Below are 20546 nucleotides of genomic sequence, written 5' to 3'. Positions count from 1 at the left end.
TTCAGGAAACAACAGGTGTTGGAGAGGATGTGGAGAAATAGGAACACTTTTACACTGTTGGTGGGATTGTAAACTAGTTCAACCATTATGGAAAACAGTATGGCAATTCCTCAAGGATCTAGAACTAGATGTACCATATGACCCAGCCATCCCACTACTGGGTATATACCCAAAGGATTATAAATTAGTCTACTACAAAGACACATGCACACATATGTTTATTGCGGCACTATTCACAATGGCTTATCAAATCTTAATAGAGTACAGAAGCAAATGTATTGCAATGGTTAGGATTTATCCACTTTGGAGCCAGGCTACCATTGTCTGACTCTTGGTCCTGCTATTACCAGCTGAATGACCTTGGGCAAGTTACTTAACGTTATTAGTTTTCTTATCTGAAAGTGAGGGTAATCTTATTATTAAGAGTTCAGGCAAGCAGAGTCAAATTGATTTCAAACCAAAACATGAATCTTCCATCCTGTTACCTTGTTTTCTGAGCTACTCTGGTGTTAAGCTAGGTAGGTAACCATCCAGGCATTTTATTAAATGCTAGGGAAAGGGACCACAATCTTAGCTTCCTCCAAAGTTGCTTCCTTTAGACATCCTGCCACAGTCTGCAGGATGAACTAGCCAAGCTCTCGGGCACTCACATAGTTTATTCAGCACTGTTCTTGCCTCAATAAGACTAGTGGTCTTATGTCTTATGTCTCTGTAGAACAGGTGACAAGCCAAAGCCACTGGATGGTATTAGTAGTGATAACTTAGAGCTGGGCTGGATTGAACTGCACCCACCTAGTTGTCTTGTAGAGAAGGAACTTAAAAGGAGAAGAAAATCTAGGAAAGCAAAAAATAATCTCAGTAATAAGTATAATAACCTAAGAAACTTTTTTTTTTTTTTTTTTTTGAGACAGAGTCTCCCCAGGCTGGCATGCAGTGGCACAATCTCAGCTCACTGCCACCTTCACCTCTGGGGGTTCCAGCCATTCTCCTGCCTCAGCCTCCCAAGTAGCTGGGTTACAGGCACCCGCCCCCATGCCCGGCTAATTTTTGTATCTTTAGTAGAGACAGGGTTTCACCATGTTGGCCAGGCTGGTCTCAAATTCCTCACTTCAAGTGATCTGTCCAGCTTGGCATCCCAAAACGCTGGGATTACAGGCATGATCCACCATTCCTGGCCTATACATGCATTCTTTATTCAGCTAAATTCTTGAGAAATAGGTTAACTGGAAAATAGCACTGTTCCATTTTTTAAGTGGGGGTTTGCAAGATATTAAGGGACCCAAATACCTCTGATAATTGGGGAATTGAATCTGAGTCAGAATAGTGATAAATTTCTCTTCAGACTGTAAAAGAGAAACTAGCAACTTTCCAGGCAGAAAATAATTGCGTTTTCAGTTTGGTAGCCTAGAAAAACTCAGGCAAAAAAAATCAGATGTTGGCGTTACCCTTATGGACTCTGGGGTTAGAAAGACATGGGTTTAAAAACTGCTCATGCCACCTCTTAGATTTGTGACTTTAGGCAAGTGACTTGGTCAATTGGGACCGTCTTTTCTTCCTTTCTTCTCTCTTTCGTTTCTTCCTTCTTTCTTTTTAATGGGAACAATAATGTTTTCTTAGAACACTGTAAAAATTAAATGCATTCAAATGTCTTCAAGTACTTATAGCATTCCTGAAACATAATAATCACCTTATATATGCTTAATACTTTATTATTGTTATTCTTGTTATCCTCAGTTTTGATACTATGTAATTGTGAGATCTGGGTTAGGTCATATTCTTTGTCTTCATTTTCATATTTTTAGAATGTAAGAGTGTAATTAAATTGTTCCTTAAGATCTCAGCTTTAAAAGCTCTATGATTCTAGAATATATTTGTTCTTCCTATTTTATTCTTCCTCTCTCACACAACCATCGATGTGTCTTTAGTCAGTCAATTACCAATTTATTTGAGGCTTACTCAAAGAATGCCTGAATCAGTCAGTCTGGGTATGCTGGGGCTGTTGGCCTTTTCCTAGGCATGCCTCCTACAGGTCTCTTCTCATGACACACTGGGCCTCAGCAACTGAACCAGAGGAAGGAGGGGAAGGTTCTTGGGCCAGCCAAGATAAAAGCATGTGAAATACATTTAGATTTGAACTGGCTTGTAACTTGTTGATCAACAGTAAAAACTAGGATCTGGCCAGGTGTGGTGGCTCACACCTGTAATCCCAGCATCTGGGGAGACCGAGGCAGGTGGATCACTTGAGTCCAAGAGTTTGAGAAAAGCCTGGGCAATATAGCAAAACCCTGTCTCTACAAAAATTACAAAAATCAGCCAGGCATGGTGGTACATGCCTGTAGTCCCAACTACTTGGGAGGCTGAAGTGGGAGGATGGCTTGAGCTTGGGAGGCAGAGGTTGTAGTAAGCCAAGATGGCACCACTGCACACCAGCCTGGGTGATAAGGTAAGACCCTATCTGGAAAAAATAAAATTAGAATCCAGACATAACTGGTGAAATCTGTTTTTATTCTAAGTGGCAGCAGAATAAAATTAAAATAAAATAAACCAGATTGCTTGGGTTTGAAGATTTACCAGCTATTTACCAGCTGTGTGACTTTGAGAAAGTTATTTAACCTCTGTTTCCTCACTTCTACTTTGAGAATAATAGTGCTTGTCTCATAGAATTGTGTGAGGATTAAATAAGTTAATTTACATAAAGTATTTGCTATATAAGTGCATATTCTTATTATCTGTCCCAGTATTAATATATCAAAGGATTTAGACGTGGCAGGGTCATAATAATACAAACCTTCAAGTCATGATAATTATAGGTTCCAAGTAAATCCTCCAAATAGGAGTAGGGTCCTGCCAGCACCTAGAGATGTGGAACTCTAGCCTAAAAGATTGTGGAAAAGGAGAGGAAAAACAGGGTTTCAGTTCCAATGGAGAACTAAAATGTGATTCAGGAAATGAAGGCGGAAGTCACTTCCCCAACCACGCCACATTTTTCTTTCCAGAGTAAGTCAACATAATAGAGGGTTACGGGGAAAAGTCTAATACACACTACAGTTATCCTGGGTTCAACACTCAGCATATCTAGTCCAGTACTTAATGTTAGATGTCTTACTTCAAAGTTGATGGGGTGTGTAGGTAGTAACCTCAATATTCTACTTCCCTAGCCAGGATTAGCGTATGATCTGATTGGGGCTCATCCTGATGCAATCTTCTGTGTGAATTGCGAAGCAAAAAGTCTGCTAGCATGCTATCTAGTAGCTGCCAGTCTAAAATAGCTAATATTTACTTAGAGGTTCTGGGATCTCCAGCTCTCATAATGAAATCACACACACACACACACACACACACACACACACACACGCCCACACACAGGACTCATTTTCAAACTTTCAGTGGCTTCCATTTTGTTTCAAAATTTCATGCCATACCATATATAAAAGTCATTTATGGGGCCTGTGTCCCTCTAAATAGACAAGAAATCTTGCCCACTCAGTAATCCTGTCCTGTAAGGCTGATAAGATAAGTCAAAGGTATCCAAAAGCAGCTCATACGTTATTCTTGCCGTATTTTACCGCCTATTTAAATTGGTATAATGACAATCACCTGCCTTCCATTTGCATGTCCCAGGTCAGTTGAAATCCCTGCGTAGTTCCTAGTACCATGAGTGTTGCTGTTCATTTTTTGCTGATCTAGTTCTCTCCTTTTCTATCTTACTTCTTAAAAGTCTAGGTATTAGATTAAGTCTTTTGACCTTCCCACTGATTAGCCTACACTTCTTGAAGTTAAGCTTCATGAGAGTGTTTCTTGGCTGACTAGCTACTGTATATTTCCTTCCAATACCTTGCTTGAGGAGGCTTCTTCACCATAGTTGGCTTCATGACCACCTGCCCACATATGTCAGAGGCATTTCCCATATCTGACACTTAACACATATCAAGAGGTAACCACGTTAGTCAAAATCAATGAACTCCTTTGTAAAGTTGCATTCATTTTGTCAGATTCTTTTTATTTAGAGTCTCTTGGAAGCAAGCCAAAAAAGTGTATCTATTACTAGTATAAACAAAATTGTTCATGTAATATGAGAACATTTGTATTCACATGGAGCCCAAGGATAGGAAAATGGCTGACATTTATTAATAACTTGATCTAATAGTTTAAATTATATCAGTATTCCTTCTGCTTACTTCTTGCTTCTCTGTAATTAGCTGTACTAGTCCCTTTTGCTGAAAACTGGCTTTCTCTGCATGGAAGAGAATGTCATATAAAAGGCAAACAACATTAAAAAAGGCTTCATAGTTTGGTTTACTCAAGAAATAGTTTTTTTTATTTTTCTTCCTCCCTTATAGTTTCAAAAATCTTGCCTAGATGTATATAAAGACAAGTCTTGAAGTTTCTGATTAAAAGAAGATTTTGTTCTAGATTTTTCATAAATATCTTTTCAGTTAATGGAAATAAGTATATTAAAGAAGGACACTAGAATCTGCTGAGCCACCAGTTTGATTTTGGCATCCAATTAAAGAGGATATCCAAAAGGAAGAAAGAGAGTATATGGCCAGATGCGGTGACTCATGCCTGTACTCCCAGCACTGTGAGGGTCGAGGCGGGTGGATCACATGAGGTCAGGAGTTTCAGACCAGCCTGGCCAACATGGCAAAACCACATCTCTACTGAAAATACAAAAATTAGCCGAGCCTGGTGGCAGGCACCTGTAATTCCAGCTACTTGGGAGGCTGAGACAGGAGAATCACTTGAACCTGGAAGGCGAAGGTTGCAGTGAGGTGATTTTGTACCACTACACTCCAGCCTGGGTGACAGAGAGAGACCCCATCTCAAAAAAAAAAAAAAAAAAAAAAAAAAAAGACACTGTATATGGCAGCGCACTGTGAAGTGTGGAGAAAATACTTGGTGGGAACTATCAAAGCAACTGGATAGTTGGTTTTTAAGACTCAGAAACAAACTAGATCAAACTAGTTATAGCCTCTCTTGACTGTAAAAGTGAACAAAAAATCAGGAGCCAGATGAGCTAAAGGAAGGTTTGGAATTACCAACTGGTGAGAAGAGCACATTCATGGGCCATGTTTGGAATTCGACTACACTCTGTGTAGTCTGGGGTGGGCTATGAAGATCCGGAAGCAGGGCAGTGGGAGAGTCTTCAGAGAGCCTGGTGTAGCAGCACAGTGGGGGTGTGTCATTCAGAAGAACCTACTGTGGCATCTCTTTGGCAGTCACACCAGGGCGTTACCAATGTCAGATGTATGTGATATATGTTTATTTTGATACAACCTTGTTTGTTCATGCATTTTTAATGACTTTTAGAGAGGTAGGTATTAACTGTGTCTTCTGGATCCTTTTGGCACCAAGAAGGAAAAATAAACTTTCCATATAACATAGATTCCACATAACATAGATCTTGTCCTTCAAGTTCTTGTCCTCTACTTCAAGTGGAGTCCACTCACAGACTCCACATCCTAGAGTTATGAAATTATTATTATTTTATTAAAGCTGAATTTAGTAAAGTAATAGTGACTAAACAAAGAAAGAAAGTGATACTGGATATTGGAAAAGTAGTCACAGTCTTGTTGATATCATGAGATTTTGGGGTTCTGGTTACCTAAGAAGTGCTTTACAAAGCTCGCAAAGATATATTACTTTCCTTTATACCCACTTCTATACTTTATCACTACATTTAGTCAATAAATTTCAAGTATTTCTCAATATTCTTTGAGCTCCTTCTGTATACCCAAGTGCTGTGGAGAATTCTAGAAAAGTATACAATACTTGTCAATTTTTAGACATATAGTCTTCTTGGAAGGACCAAATTTACATTAAAAAATGAAAAATAGCAACATAAACATACAAAAGTTTTAAACGGCATTACATAGGAAATGGACTTATGTATAAAATTTATTCCCATAACACATTATTATAATCTATAAGAAAGAAAAGCAAAGATGGGATGAAAGCCTCAAATCAAATTAATACATATTTATTAATCAAAACTACACTAGAAAATATGGGGAAATGCAGGAATTGCATGTGATATTCAGAGTTTTCAGTCTAGTCTTGGATATGAGGCACACTTTCATGAGTCATGGAAACCAAACAGAAAGCATAGGAGAGATGTCATCAAAACTAAAACCTTTTAAAATACATACTAAGGCTTCACCAGACTGTGTTCAACATCTAACCTGCAGTATCCTTAGGCATCTTTTGCCTTCAGGGTGGTCTTTGCTTTGTCTAATTTTTGTATGGTACTCTAGTATAGAGCTCACATATCACTGCAAACTCATGATAGAACAACCTAGATCCTGGGATTATGAAGCAGCTTAGTGGGGAAAAATGAATTTTGAGGTCAGAAAAAAACAATATTCAAATGTTAAATCTCATTTTCACCGAGCCTCATTTTCCTCATATATAACATAGAAATAGTGATAATAATGCCTCCTCAATATGGTTTTATGGAGATTAAGTGAAGATATATATGCTTATGTATATATTTAATAAATGGTAATATATACTTAATAATCAGTAATTATTGTTATTATTGCCTTTGACATGAGCTGTTTTAGAACCACAATCTAAACAGGCATCTTATTAGTGCAATTGCAGCCACTAACATAGCATTGACATCTCTGCAGTGTAAACAGTTTACAAGCCATTCAATAATATATCTTTACAGTAGTCTATCTTAAGAGACACTTACTACTAATAATATTTAACATTAATTCTGAAATTTACAGTTTACAAAGCACTTTCAACTATATCACCTCATTTGATCTTCAACCATTTTGGAAAGTTGTTACTACTATTTCCAATCTACAGGGAAGGAAAATTAGTCAGAGAGGGTTAGTGGACTTGCCCTAAGATCACACCACTAGGAAGTCACTAAACCTCCAAATCATACAATCAGAAAGTTGCTAAACCAACCTTGAGCCCATGTCTTCTGACTGCAAACCTCGCACCTTTTTCTCTTCTCTACATGCCTCTTATTATTTTTTTTTAGTAAGATCCAGCGAAAAATGTCTTTCTCCAGAGTCTTTATTTACCCACAAGATACATCCCATTGAGAATCATGAAAATATTATGACTAACTAGTTGATCCATTATACAGATATGTATGCCAAGGTTATGTTTTCCACGCCCAGTGTTTTTGGTAAAGACATGAATTTTGTTTTGTAAAACCTGCTGGATTGCTATTTGTTTTATCATTTGATTAGGATCCCACAGAACAGATTGGCATTAAAAAGCTGTTAACTCTTTTAACTCCAGAGGGCACAGCTAATGAAATATCCCCAAATTTGAGCACTTTCCAAAACCACCATGTTGTATAGAAGAACGCTGTATTAATCAGGATGAAAGTATGTCTTTTATCTAAATGAAATCTGTAATTTGAGACAAAGATTAAAGATCCTTTGGGGGATAAAGCAAAAGTTGCTGTGAAAATTCTAGAAACTAAAAAGTAAAGATAGCTCTACTCAATATTCATGAAGTTAGATTGGCGATGCAAATAGAGATTGCAATCTCTTATTTTCTAATGATTTGGCTTGCAGCACTCCTGTATCAGTTTTACGCAGATTCCTGCTAAACTTTAAAGAGAATTACTGCAAATCATACAGTTTTTTTTTTTTTTTAAAGAAAGTTGAACCTATCCAATATGATTTTCTCTCATATATGACTGTTAATGTTCTATTTAGCGACTTCTAAGGTTTATGATTAGAGGTACATAAATAATAAAATACAGCAGGGCATGGTGGCTCACGCCTGTAATCCCAGCACTTTGGGAGGCCGAGGCGGGCGAAGTACGAGGTCAGGAGTTCGAGACCAGCCTGGTCAATACGGTGAAACCCCGTCTCGACTAAAAGTACAAAAGTTACCCGAGTGTAGTGGCGCATGCCTGTAGTCCTAGCTACTCAGGAGGATGAGATAGAAGAATTGCTTGAACCTGGGAGGCAGAGGTTGCAGTGAGCCGAGATCGCACCACTGCACACTCCAGCATGGGTGACAGAGGAAGAATTCGTCTCAAAAAAAAAAAAAAAAGAAAGAAAGAAAAGAAAATACAGGATACAGCATATATAATATGTAAACATAGATGTTGATAAGTGAAGCCTTTTTCTGTTGAATATAGCATACTCTCAAAAGGCAGTTTGAAGAGAATAACTATGAATATTGGTTTAGGTTTAATTTTGCTTCCTTGAGAGAGAAATCAAATTCCTTTAGCAAAGTCATTTCATAAAGAAATGATACAGGTCAAGTGAGATAGCTCATGCCTGTAATCTGAGCACTTTGGGAGTCCAGGGCAGGTAGATCACAAGGTCAGGAAATCAAGACCATCCTGGTCAACATGGGAAACCCCATCTCTACTAAAAATACAAAAGTTAGCTGGCTGTGGCAGTGTGTGCCTATAATCCCAGCTATTTGGAAGGCTGAGGCAGGAGAATTGCTTGAACCCAGGAGGCGGAGACTGCAGTGAGCCGAGATCATGCCACTGCACTCTGGTCTGGGTGACAGAGCCAGAGCGAGACTCTTATCTCAAAAAAAAAAAAAGAAAAAAAAGGAAAAAAAAAGAAAGAAAATACAAGTTTTAACTCTCACCTAATTTATTAGAAATTCTTGCCTTACACATAGCAGAAATTCTCACCTCCTACACTGTTTTGTAGAATGTAAGAAAAAATGAATGTAAATTCTGAGTGCTTACTTTATTTCTTTATGTGGTAAATATAACAAATATTTGAGGTGGGGGAAGGTACAGGAAATCTTAGCCATTTTATTATCCCACTAACACTTGACACAGTGCCTGTACAGGTCCTCAAGAAATGCCTGCTGAGTAAATAAGTTAAGCTAAATAATCTGTCTCAGAATACATTATTCATTATTTAATTTTTTTTTCTATTTCTTTTTTCAGGCCAGTCCTGCTCCTATAATTGTCAACACAGATACTTTGGACACAATTCCTTATGTAAGTAACTTTTTCATTAATACCCTCTTTTAAAACTGTGGTAGAACTTAATTGGCTGAATTTAAATACAATTGATATTTAGTTTCACCCAAACTAAATAATCTTATGGAATGACATGTAGTTTTGTAAATTTTCTTTTAATAATTTCTAAATCTTGTCTTAGTAATCAAGTATTTCCCTCTTTCATTCATGTTTTGTAAAATACAAGGGCCCATTATGAAAAAAAAATAGACAATGCTGTTCAAATAGTGTTAGTTTGCTAAGTGGCTCACTGAAAAGAGACTAAATTGCTCATAGACACGAGCAAACTTCTTTGGGTTTCTTATGAAAGGAGTATTGAAGTCAATTTCTATGACAGAGTCTGGAACCTAGGGTAAGTAATCAATAAATATTTTTATGGATTTTTTTGGTCTTCTAATAAGAAGTAGACAAAAGTTTTGTGAGGATAGAGCCTACCTATATATAATGAAAGTTATGGTTTTATAAAAGCATGGAGCATGAGATAATAGGATCAAGCAAATCAATGAAGCCTAGGATTCTGTACCTGTAACACAACCACTATGATGGCGAAGGTTCTTGAAGACAGAGTCTGGCTAGGCAGGGAAGATTGAAGACCAGCTATAGGCCACAATGTGGGTGAGTGGTTGACATTATGGAGGTCCAACAAGGCTTTGTGAGTGGGCTGTAGCTGACGAGTGGAGGATAGTGATCAAAGAAGATGGGACAGCCACAGATGCATGCTAGACAGGGGTATGAAGCTGAGAAGAAGGGCTGCCGGGGTAATGGACAAGGACAAACAGATTCCTTCCCTTTGATTAAATGAGTAAAGCACATAAAGCACTTAGAACAGTACCTAGCACAAAGTAAGTGCTTGGTAAGTACTGGCTCTTCGCAGTTTTAGCCCACAGCCTCAAATCCCTTCAATGACCAACCAAATCACAGAAACAAATGGAGCAGTCAGAGTAGGGACAGTGGGGAATAGAAAGCACATGGCCATTTAAAAAGAGCAACTGCCACTTGGAACCTACTGGTGCCAGATCATTTTACAAAATAAGATGGAAATTTGTACATGTTTGCAATTTCTAAATACAGGCAACTAATTTTCAAAAGTGCAAACACTGTGTCTGCCAAACAAAGTGTGTCTAGTCCATAGGCTGCCTTTTGAGAGATGTTACCTCAAAGGAACTGGCAGTCCTGAGCAGGTTCTGCAGTCCCGGACTCAGTCACAGGGGAGCAGAATGTCAGAACTGGAGTACAAGGTTGGGACTTGATGATAAGAATGAGGAACTAAAACTGGGACACAGGGTCAGGCCAAGAATAACAGCAAGCTTGACTTAATGCTGAATCACCTGAACTACTGAACTAGGGCTTCTTAAATCTTTCTGCGCAAGAATAGTTTGGGACCAGACCGGAAACAAGGTTAAGCTTACTGGAAGGAACCAAGAGGCCCCAACACTGGAAAGTAAAGGACTCTATAGAAGGAAACAAAGCAATGTCTTAAAGGCACCTACATCCACTATTCTCTCACTCCTCATACCTTTCTTTACTTACCAAACATCTCTAACAGGGTATGCCTAACACTATTGTAGACACTTAACAAATTTTAACTCATTTAATCCTCATAACAATCCTTTGAGGTAGGTACTATTAATTTCTCCATTTTACAGATGGGGATAATGAGTCATAAAGCGGTCAAGTAACTGGTTCAAGGACTCACAGTAAAAGGCAGAGTTGAGTCAATCCAGATAGCCTGACTGTAGAGTTAGAAATGTTACTTAACGTCTAACATACTGCTACCTATGTTTCTTTCTTCCCTCCCTTGTTTTCTGCCTGTCAGCTTGGGAATACAGCTTCCTTACTTACTCCCCTGATACATGCAGATTTGGATGAGAGATAACTTGTCACAGAAGCTTCAATACATTCAGGATAGGAATCCATATATATATGAAGGAATCTTATGTCCCAAAAAATCTCTTCACTATAACCATTGTCAAAGCATGTGAGCAGTGCCCTCAAGAAGTAGGCCTGGAGCACAGAGTTAATTTTGTAAATAAGACCACTTTCTTGTGGTGGATCTATATTATTTCAAAGCCTCCTGTTAGGGTTCTGGTGGCGTAACTGCCAGATGCCCTCATGTGGAAATAATTTATCAATAAGATCTAAGGGTCTTGTGTAGACATGTTCAATTGGTATCCCAATTGATTAGCTAGTAAAATCAGTCATAAATAACAAATTCATCAAATTATTCCCATTCTTCCAAATATCAGGTTTGTATCTGACTTTGACTCCTTCAAAAATTATTTTTAATCAACTTTTTTTGTTGTTATTGTTGAGTCAGTCTTGCTCTGTCACCCAGGCTGGAGTGCAAATGGCCTGATCTTGGCTCACTGCAACCTCCACCTCCCGGGTTCAAATGACTCTCTTGCCTCAGCCTCCCGAGTAGCTGGGACTACAGGAGTACACCACCATGCCCTGCTATTTTTTTTTTTTTCTTTTTTGTATTTTTTAGTAGAGACAGGTTTTTGCCATGTTGGACAGGCTGATCTTGAACTTCTGATCTCAGTGATCTGCCAGCCTCGGCCTCCCAAAGTGCTGATATTATAGGTGTGACCTACTGTGCCTGGCCTAATCAACTTTTTCATACTTAATGGAACCCACTTTGTGCTTCCTTAAGGGTAACGATCTTTGTAGTGGTTTGTGAGCAGCTTGATATGATGAAAATGTCCCAATTATCATGGTAGTATGTTCTTAAGTAATGTGTTTAATCTCTATGCACCTAAATTAACCTATAATTTAATTTAGGACTTATAATACCTGCCTCAGAGATTTTCTTAGCTTCTGGTTGATAGCAGCTAAAGTATTTATCATTTTTTTGAAAAAAATAAACACTTATAAAGTAAAACATGCTAAATTCTAGGAGAATGGTAAATATGAACACCTTCCCCGATGTAGAAAAAACACGAATACATTATGTATTGAAAATGGCAGATTTAGCGCATACTCATTAATGTGGATAAGCTTTGGTTCTTGGCAGAGTCCCAACTCTCCCCTTTGTTCCTGACTCACTGGGTAACCTTGAACAAATTACTGTTCCTTTCACAGTCTATTTTCTCATTCCCCAGTGTTCTATACTTTGTTTTCCTCTTTTCTTCCTCATGTTCTAGTTGTTCACATAATTTCAGCTCTATTTAATGAAAAAACTATGTCAGAGTTCCCTAGGGCATTTTAGGCATGTTGCGTAAGAACTTTTCCCTCTTAAAAATATTATCAGAATGCCAAGCTGTAACATGTATTAAAGTCTTTCTAAAAAATAATTTCATTGCAAGTAAATGTATTAATTTTACTGATTAGCAAATTTGATTTTTGATAGAAATGGTTTTTGTGGAAATGGTTCCTTGGCACAAATGCAAATGACAATTGAATAGCTGCAGGAAATTTCTAGGGTCAAAGGGAATTTTTATGTAAGTGTCAAACAAAAGTACAAAATATATTTAAAGAGACTTCTTTGTATTACGGAAGATGAGTTGAAAGACATTAGAGCTTGCATTTATGAAGGGGTCACTGAGGTTCTTACATGAAAATGCCTTAAGTAAGCTCTGTCTTATATGAGGTCATGATATATTAGGGTTGGGTATAACCTTAAATGTGGCATAATCTAGCTTCTCATGCAAAGCAGGAATCCCTATATGAAAATTAAAATCACCCAAGCAGAAACAAGGAGAGAGAGAAAAATTATTTCTCCATTTCAATAGTCTCTAGTTTCTATTTTTTGCTCAATATTTTTACTCTTCCCCATTACATGTTGAATATTGTTTCATGCCAGGTACTGAAAATATTTGTTCTTAGGGAGCTCAGAGTGATTAGAGCCTGCTTGTGAATCCAGCTCCCTGAAGGTTGACTCAATCAAATAATAATGCTTTACTCTCTGGTACTCTGCAACCAACTGACATCGCACTCTCCTCTCCTTTCAGTAGACACTTTAGAGTTCAATATTGAACAGCACCCTGACAAATAGTATTCTTTATGCTTTAGAAAATAAAATTAATCAGAGAGATTCCAGAATCCTTTTTTATTTTGCTCTAACCTTCTCTAATATTCATTTTGTATTTTGGTAATATTCTGACCTCTTTTATACAAATGCACTGTTGAGAGAGGTATACTTGAGAATCATGCATTTTAAATCTGTTAAATAACTTGGAGTTCAATCAACACACACTTTTCGTTTTAAACATATAGATTTTCTGTCTCAACTAGTAAATGGTAGTGCTTGATCTACCATTTACTATTACCTCATGTAGTTGCCAATTTTTGGTGTGTAACCACAACCAAAAAAATCGGTGGCAATAAGCATTTTTTTCTTCTCTATTTATCAGTTAGCTAGGACAGTTGCTTCAGGCTGCAGAATACAATATTCTCACCTTATCCATTGTATCAGGAGACTTGATACATTCCAAGTCTCCTGACGGATGCCTGAAGCTGCAGATAATGCCAAACCCTATATACATGAATTTTCCATCTTAACTATCAGGCACTGTGGCCATAACTTTTGCAGTTTGGGGTACAACAGCAAAACTAGCATGATTCTATTTTTCCTTCTTCACAAGTTCATGGATGAAAGATTCATTTTTACTGTAGATCTTAGCAACTTCAGCATACAGTATTTTCTCTTCATTTTTTTCTCAAGTCAGGAATTTTCATGTTTTCCCTTAAGAAAGCTTTTTAGGGCTTCTCTTAAGCATATCTGAATTGTCAGCATCACTATTCTTGTGCTTTGGGGCCATTATTAAGTAAAATAAGAGTTACTTGAACACAAAAACTACCATACCAGGATAGTCAGTTTGATCACCCAGACAGCTACTAAGTGAATAAAGAGCAGGTAACATCTGCAGCGCAGATACCCTAAACAAAGAAATGACTCACATCCTGGAAGAGATGGAGTGGGACAGTGAGAGATTTCATCACACTACTCAGAACAGCAAGCAAGTTGGAACTTATGAATTGTTTATTTCTGGAATTTTCCATTTAATATTTTCAGACAATGGTTGACTGTGGATAACTGAAACTGCAGAAAGCAAGATGACAAATAAGGATAGGGGCGGCAGGGCGGGTCCCGTACCAGGTTGGCTGAGGCATCTCTGCTTCAGAAGTTTCATTCTGGGACCCAGGAGGTGGGACAGTGGTTATCCAGAGTATGTTATTCATATTGTAATAGTCAAAGGACAAGAAATCAAGCCCATGACACAAACACGGTTAAAGCTTCTGCTCACCTTACATCCACCAACACCCAATTGGCCAGAATAAGTCATGTTGCCAAGCTCGAAGTAGGGCAAGAGTGAGTATTTGCTAAACAATAAACTAGTACATCAGGGCCTTAAATAAAGGGCTAAGAATCTGTGTATGTCCCTTAATGAGAAAATAAAATAAAACAAAGCAGATATAAAAGAAAAAATCTTGTACTTTGTATTGGTAGGTCGATGGCACTAAACAAAGTATCAGAGGGACCTGGTTCAGCTGATAGGGAGAGTGAGTGTGTAGATTATTGTGTGTTGTCTAAGGGAAAATATTGAGAAGTAAAAGCAAGTATTGGCAGTACAATGACTTTACTTTCCTATAAGACACTTTGTTGTCTGAAACTTTGTTTCTAGAGATAGAAATAATAGTGGAGACAAGGCAGAAGTTTCAGGTCTCTTGCTTTGAAAACCCTCCTAGGAAGTAAGGGAGAGAGAAAAGTAGAAGACAAAGAGAAAACAAAGGAAGAGTGAGGTTACAAAGAATATGAGTGGGTCCTTAGTAGTATCACCCATTGGATTTGGCTGCCAAGAAAGTTATTTATGTAAAAGTTATTTGAGGACATTTATAATATCTTTATAATATCAGCAACATTTTTATAGAGTGCTTTCAATGTGAAAAGCCCATTGGATGCAAACAAAACTATGGTTCTCGGACCAAGCACAAGAGAGTGAACTAAAGGGAAAAAATGACCCCAAAATGGCTGAACACATGAGTGTCAGTGAAAAGAAAAAGGATATTGTGGGTTCAGGGACATAGAGACACAACTGAATTAGCAATGAGCTTCATTCAGGAGCCAGAGTATGGGTTTGTGTCTAAGAGATGTTTTAAGCAACATTTTAAATGGCACTGCTGATTGATTCCAGCATCAGGAGCTGAGGACAAAGGCTCTCCGAGGAGGAAGTTGCCATATTACAGAAGTGAGGTGACCAAGCGCTTGTTGTAGGGTTGTACATTTAGACATTAATTTATTTGAGTCACTATGTAAATAACAAATTCTTATGATTTAGGCTATGATTCACTTTTAATTGGACCATTTTCCAGAATTGCCTCTGATGGGAAAGAAAACAGAAATATATGTGTTCCTTTGAACCATCCTGGCAGTGATTAATAACGGTATGATATTTTGGAAGAATTTGCTGATTTTAGTATATTTATCTTTCAACAAACATGTTTTCCTCTTTTTGTGGTTTTTCCCATGGACATTGTTAAAACTATATTGCTAATGTTTTAATCTATTGGGAATGCGGTCGTATCCACATTTTAAAATCCTTACCTACCAGGAAACAGCTTTATTTTGCCTAAACTACTCCTTTGAATCAATAGGAATTTAGCAATAGAGGCAAAGCTATCAATATTTGTTCTGGCGTCAAACCTAGCTAATCTAAATTCATTTCTCAACTGCCCCAATCAGCAGAATCCCTACTCTTAACTGCTTGTTACTTTGCTTTAAAAGCAAGAGGTGGGCTCACGCCTGTAATCCCAGCACTTTGGGAGGCCGAGGCAGGTGGATCAGCTGAGGTCAGGAGTTTGAGACTAGCCCAGCCAACATACCGAAACCCTGTCTCTACTGAAAATAGAAAAAATTATCCGGGTGTAGTGGCGGCACCTGTAATCCCAGCTACTCAGGAGGCTGAGACCAGATAATCGCTTGGACCGGGGAGGTGGAGGTTGCAGTGAGCTGAGATTGTGCCACAGCACTCCCGACCTGGGCAAGAGCGAGACTCCGCCTCAGGATAAAAAAAAAAAAGAAAATGCAAATTCTGATTCACTAGGTATGGGATGAATCAGTCTGCATTTCTAATAAGCTGCCAAGTGAGGTTGATGCTACTTAGTTGTGCATCATACTTTTAGTAACAAAAGAGTATAAAGAGGAGACCAGCCTTTGGCTTTATGTACAGCTGGGTTGTAAACCCACCTCTGCCAGTTAGTTCTTTTCTTGAGTTTTGGTTAAGTCACATCACCTCTCTAAGTCTCTGTTTCATTATATATAAAATAGGAATAATAATACCTGCCTTGCAGGGGTTGTTATGAATACTTATCCTAGTATGCAGAAGGGGCTTAATGAATATTCATCATAAGACTAGGGGTAAGGTGGGTGTATCTATGATAAAATAAAGCATTTCTCTGACTTAATCTTGAACTGGTGAGTTAAAATGAGAAGCCACTGCTAGTTCAGGGGTTGGGCCAGTAACAGTTATGTAGGTCCATGGCTTACCTACCTCTAGACCTTTGCTGCTCAGAGTGTGATCCATGGCCTAGTAGCAGCGATATTACCTGGGAGTTTGTGAGCAATGGAATCTAAAGTTCCACCAAGGACCTATTAAATCAAAAACTATGTTTTTTGACAAGAACTTCAGTGATTTGTATGCATATTAAAGTTTGAGAAACACTGCTCAATAAGACAGAAACTTATTTTTTGGTTTGTATCCTGATGTTTTGTTCTTTCACTACGTGTTTTGGCCTGCTGTTGAGACAGCTGCCGTTTTCTAAGTCTTTTACTTTAAATATATACACATCTATAGGGAAAGAGCTCTATTTAATTCAACAAATTGAACACACTATGAACAACTACTATGTTGTCCTACTTTCTGGACCTATGCTTTCCAAAAAAGTAGTTAGAAGTCACATATGGTTATTTAAATGTAATTAAAAAATAAAATAATATAAAATTACAAATTCAGTTCCTCAGTTGCACTAACCACATTTCAAGTGCTCAGTAGCCAATAGAGCTAATGGGTATTGTATTAAACAATGCAGATATGGAATTGTCCATTATTCCAGAAAGTTCTATCAGATAGAGCTGTTCTAGGCAATATATAATAAGAAAGAAGTAGAAGAAATAGAAGAGATAGGGGAGCTAATTTGTTATCAAGAAATGATTATACTCTAGGTTCTTTATATATATATATACATATATATATATATATAGAGAGAGAGAGAGAGAGAGAACCTAATTAATCAAAATTATCCTCCCAACTTTTATGTGTTGGTTTAATTTCCTCCTTTTTTGAGTTGACTATTTTCAAATTTTCTAAATAGCCAGCACTCTCCAGTAATTGTGGCGTATGCTCAGGTGGACAACACACTCCCTATTCTCATGGCTCTTAAAAGCTTAACTTTTAAGACTCTTAAACATGATACACATGGAGGCAAACGTCAGCAATTACTGAAAACTTTCTTAAAAGTTCAGTGATTCATCATTTTCTTATTGTAGAATTATAAAATTCCTATTTTGGCCAGGCGCAGTGGCTCATGCCTGTAATCCCCGCATTATGGGAGGCTGAGGTGGGCAGATCACCTGAGGTTAGGAGTTCGAGAGCAGCCTGGCCAACATGGTGAAAATCCGTCTCTAATAAAAATTCAAAAATTAGCCAGGCACAGTGGCAGGTGTCTGTAATCCCAGCTACTTGGGAGACTGAGGCAGGAGAATCACTTGAACCTGGGAGGCAGAGGTTGCAGTGAGCCAAGATCACACCACTGCACTCCAGCCTGAGTGACAGAGTGAGACTCCATCTCAAAAACAAAACAAAACAAAACAAAAGCCTATTAAGGTTGGGATGAATTTTTAAAAGCAAAATCCACAAACAAACAAACAAACAGAAGACCTGACCTACTTACCATTCACAAACTAATTCACTTTTTGCCCCGTATTACCCTTGCAGAGGGCAGTTTGTTGGCTACTGTACTCATAACTTCTCATTGACTGGGAAGTACTTACTTAGGCTTGTCATTTTGGACTTAAAGTGAGGGCCAACGGGAAAATAAAATGGTTGTCCAAGTGAAGAGTGTGACTGATGTGTGAAAGTAGCAATATTGGCCTGTCTTTCTTGGAGGGGTTCCCCTAAAAGCCTCATATACCTGGGCAGAGAAACCACTCTTGTTCAAAGAAGTGTAACCTAGCAGAGCACTTTTAAGAACAAGGGGGAAATAATCCTGAAAAATATTTGTGTAGCTTCTCAAGCATAATGCTACTCAAGGTGCGGTCTGTGAACTGGCAGCATCAGGTCTCACAGGTCAGATTGTTAGAATTGTGGGATCTCCAACTCCTCCCCAAAGCTATAGAATCAGAATTTCTGAGAGTGGAACCAAGAAATCTATGTTTTTAAAAGCACCTCAGGTGATTCTTAGGCTTGCTGAAGTTTGAGAGATGCTGCTCTACAATTTACAAGACATTTTTAAAAGCTAGTGGGAGACTTTAGGCAGCTCTAGTTGCTAAACTGAAGTGGAAGTGAAAGTTAATTAGGAAATATTGCATACAGGAAGGACAAAATAAAAATATCTAAGGCACAATGATAAGACATTTAGCGTGAATCTGAATGAGTGTTTAATCCTGGTGGTTTTTTTTTTTTTTTTTTTCTTCTTCTTTTTAAATCATTTGGGAGCTTTAAACACATTCTGTTTCATAGTCTAGTGAATAGATATGTTAACGAAAATGGATAATGCATGGTGAAAAGCACATGTTGTTAAACACCCCTTGCTTATCTCTGCCTGGTTCATTCTTACATATCCTAAGGCATTCATCTTAAATAATGCTTCTTCTAGGAAAGTGAGATTCAGGGTAGAGTTCCTATTATGAGCTTCCCCTGAAGGCTCTTCTTCCTCTCAAAGTAGTTATCACACTAAATTGCAGTTATTTCATTAATAGTTGATCTTTCTCTCTAGAATGTAAACTTCATGAGGCACAAAGAAAATATTGCTTTATTTTTCCCACAGTTGTACCTCAAAAACCCTGCACATTTTTACTGACTGGTGGAAGGCAGACAGGCAGGCAGGAAGGAAGGGAAGAAGCTACAATAACAAGCCATCCTATTTCAAGGAATCAGAGAAAGGTAGGATTGTGTCTAGCTCTTAAAGAATAAAAAGACATTTCTAGGCAGAGCAGGTAAAAGGCATTCCAAGAAGAGGGAAGTGCAAGTACAAAGGTCAGAGGTCAGGCAACTCATATGTCCTGAGTTTCATCCAGATGGAGCACAGAGCAGTAGCATAATATGAGGTTGGGTTGAGTCTGATTGTGAAGGCCTTTTTTGCTGGATATAGACTTTGGGCTTTAACATGTAGGCATTGCTGGTAGCATTATCTTATCATATATTTAGGAAATTATGACATCTGATTTTATCACTCTATTTCTAGGTCTTAATTTTTATCTGCTATATAGTAGGTACCCTGAAATATATGTTGAATAAACCCAAAGACTTAATAGTGATCACCTAAGAACAACTGACACAGGCTGCTCTTGAGCCTTTTCTACATTTTCCTATATCCTTACCTTCCTTCACACTGTTCAATTAGTCCACAATGCCTTTTCCTCCATTCCCATCTTTTAGATCTCAATAAACTGCCACCACCATCAGGAAACCCCCATCAATTCCTCCAGGTCATATTAATGTCTCCTTCTTCCTTGGTTCCATGGTATTTCAATCATGAGAGATTGTTATTTTAGTAGAAAGAGAATGGACTCTGGACTCTTCTGATTCAACCATATACCAACTGGATAACTGAGGAAATTAACTTCTCTGACCCTTTTCCCTCAGCTGTAAGGAGAGACAATAATAACCATCTTGCATAATGTATTCTTTAGGAGACAGGTTCAGTTATATATAACAGAGACCAAAATAACCATGTGTTTGCAAGATAGGAATGTGTTTCTTTCATATATGACAGTCCCTAGATTAGTTGCCCAGAGCTAGAATGTCTATTCTGCTCCACAAGGTTTTAAAGGTCCCAAGTACCTTTTATTTTCTTTTTTATCACCCTTGAGGGTTGCCCTTGCACACATAGTACACCATGATGACATCCTAAATAGCAGATTAAAAGAAGTACAGAGATGCACATTGTTTGTCCCTTTAAAGCCATGTCTGAAGAGTTGTAAACGTGATTTTTCCCTCATACCTCAAAGATTAGGCACAAAGCCACTCCTAGATGCAAAGGGAGACTGAGCCATATCACTTTTATTCGGAGATGCTCTGGGCTCGGATAAAAGTGAGGGATCCCATTATTATGGAAGGAAAGGGTAATGAATATTGGGGAGAAGCAGCAGTTTCTACCACACAACATGTTAGTAGTATTCTTCAATGTCTGGAGCTTCTGCCCAGGGGATGCTGAAGCTGATCCAGGAAGTGCTAGAAGACAATATGAGAACTTGCCTTTATAGTTTTTCATCATTTCTAATTTCAACATTTTATATATAAAACACTTGTATTGTTACAATTGTGTAAGTATACTATATCTGTACAGACTAGCACATATGGGGGAGCATGCTTGCAAACATTTTATTGATAGGAACATTAAAATTTTTTCAGAAACC

General features: G+C 38.0%; 1 protein-coding gene across 6 annotated transcripts in view; it reads left to right on the top strand.

Annotated features, from left to right (window-relative positions):
- Positions 1 to 20546, top strand: part of DLG2 (discs large MAGUK scaffold protein 2) — a 2095027-nt gene that overhangs the window by 1447903 nt on the left and 626578 nt on the right. For all 6 annotated transcript variants that reach the window (XM_017850883.1, XM_017850879.1, XM_017850882.1 and 3 more), the window contains one exon: positions 8897 to 8950. In XM_017850883.1, coding sequence (XP_017706372.1) covers positions 8897 to 8950 — 54 coding nt within the window. The remainder of the gene's footprint in view (positions 1 to 8896; positions 8951 to 20546) is intronic.

This window comes from Rhinopithecus bieti, unplaced genomic scaffold, assembly GCF_001698545.2.
Source record: "Rhinopithecus bieti isolate Rb0 unplaced genomic scaffold, ASM169854v2 scaffold_30846, whole genome shotgun sequence".
Lineage (NCBI taxonomy): Eukaryota > Metazoa > Chordata > Mammalia > Primates > Cercopithecidae > Rhinopithecus > Rhinopithecus bieti.
The sequence above is the reverse complement of the archived record's forward strand: the minus strand, read 5'-3'. Positions and strand labels throughout refer to the sequence as shown.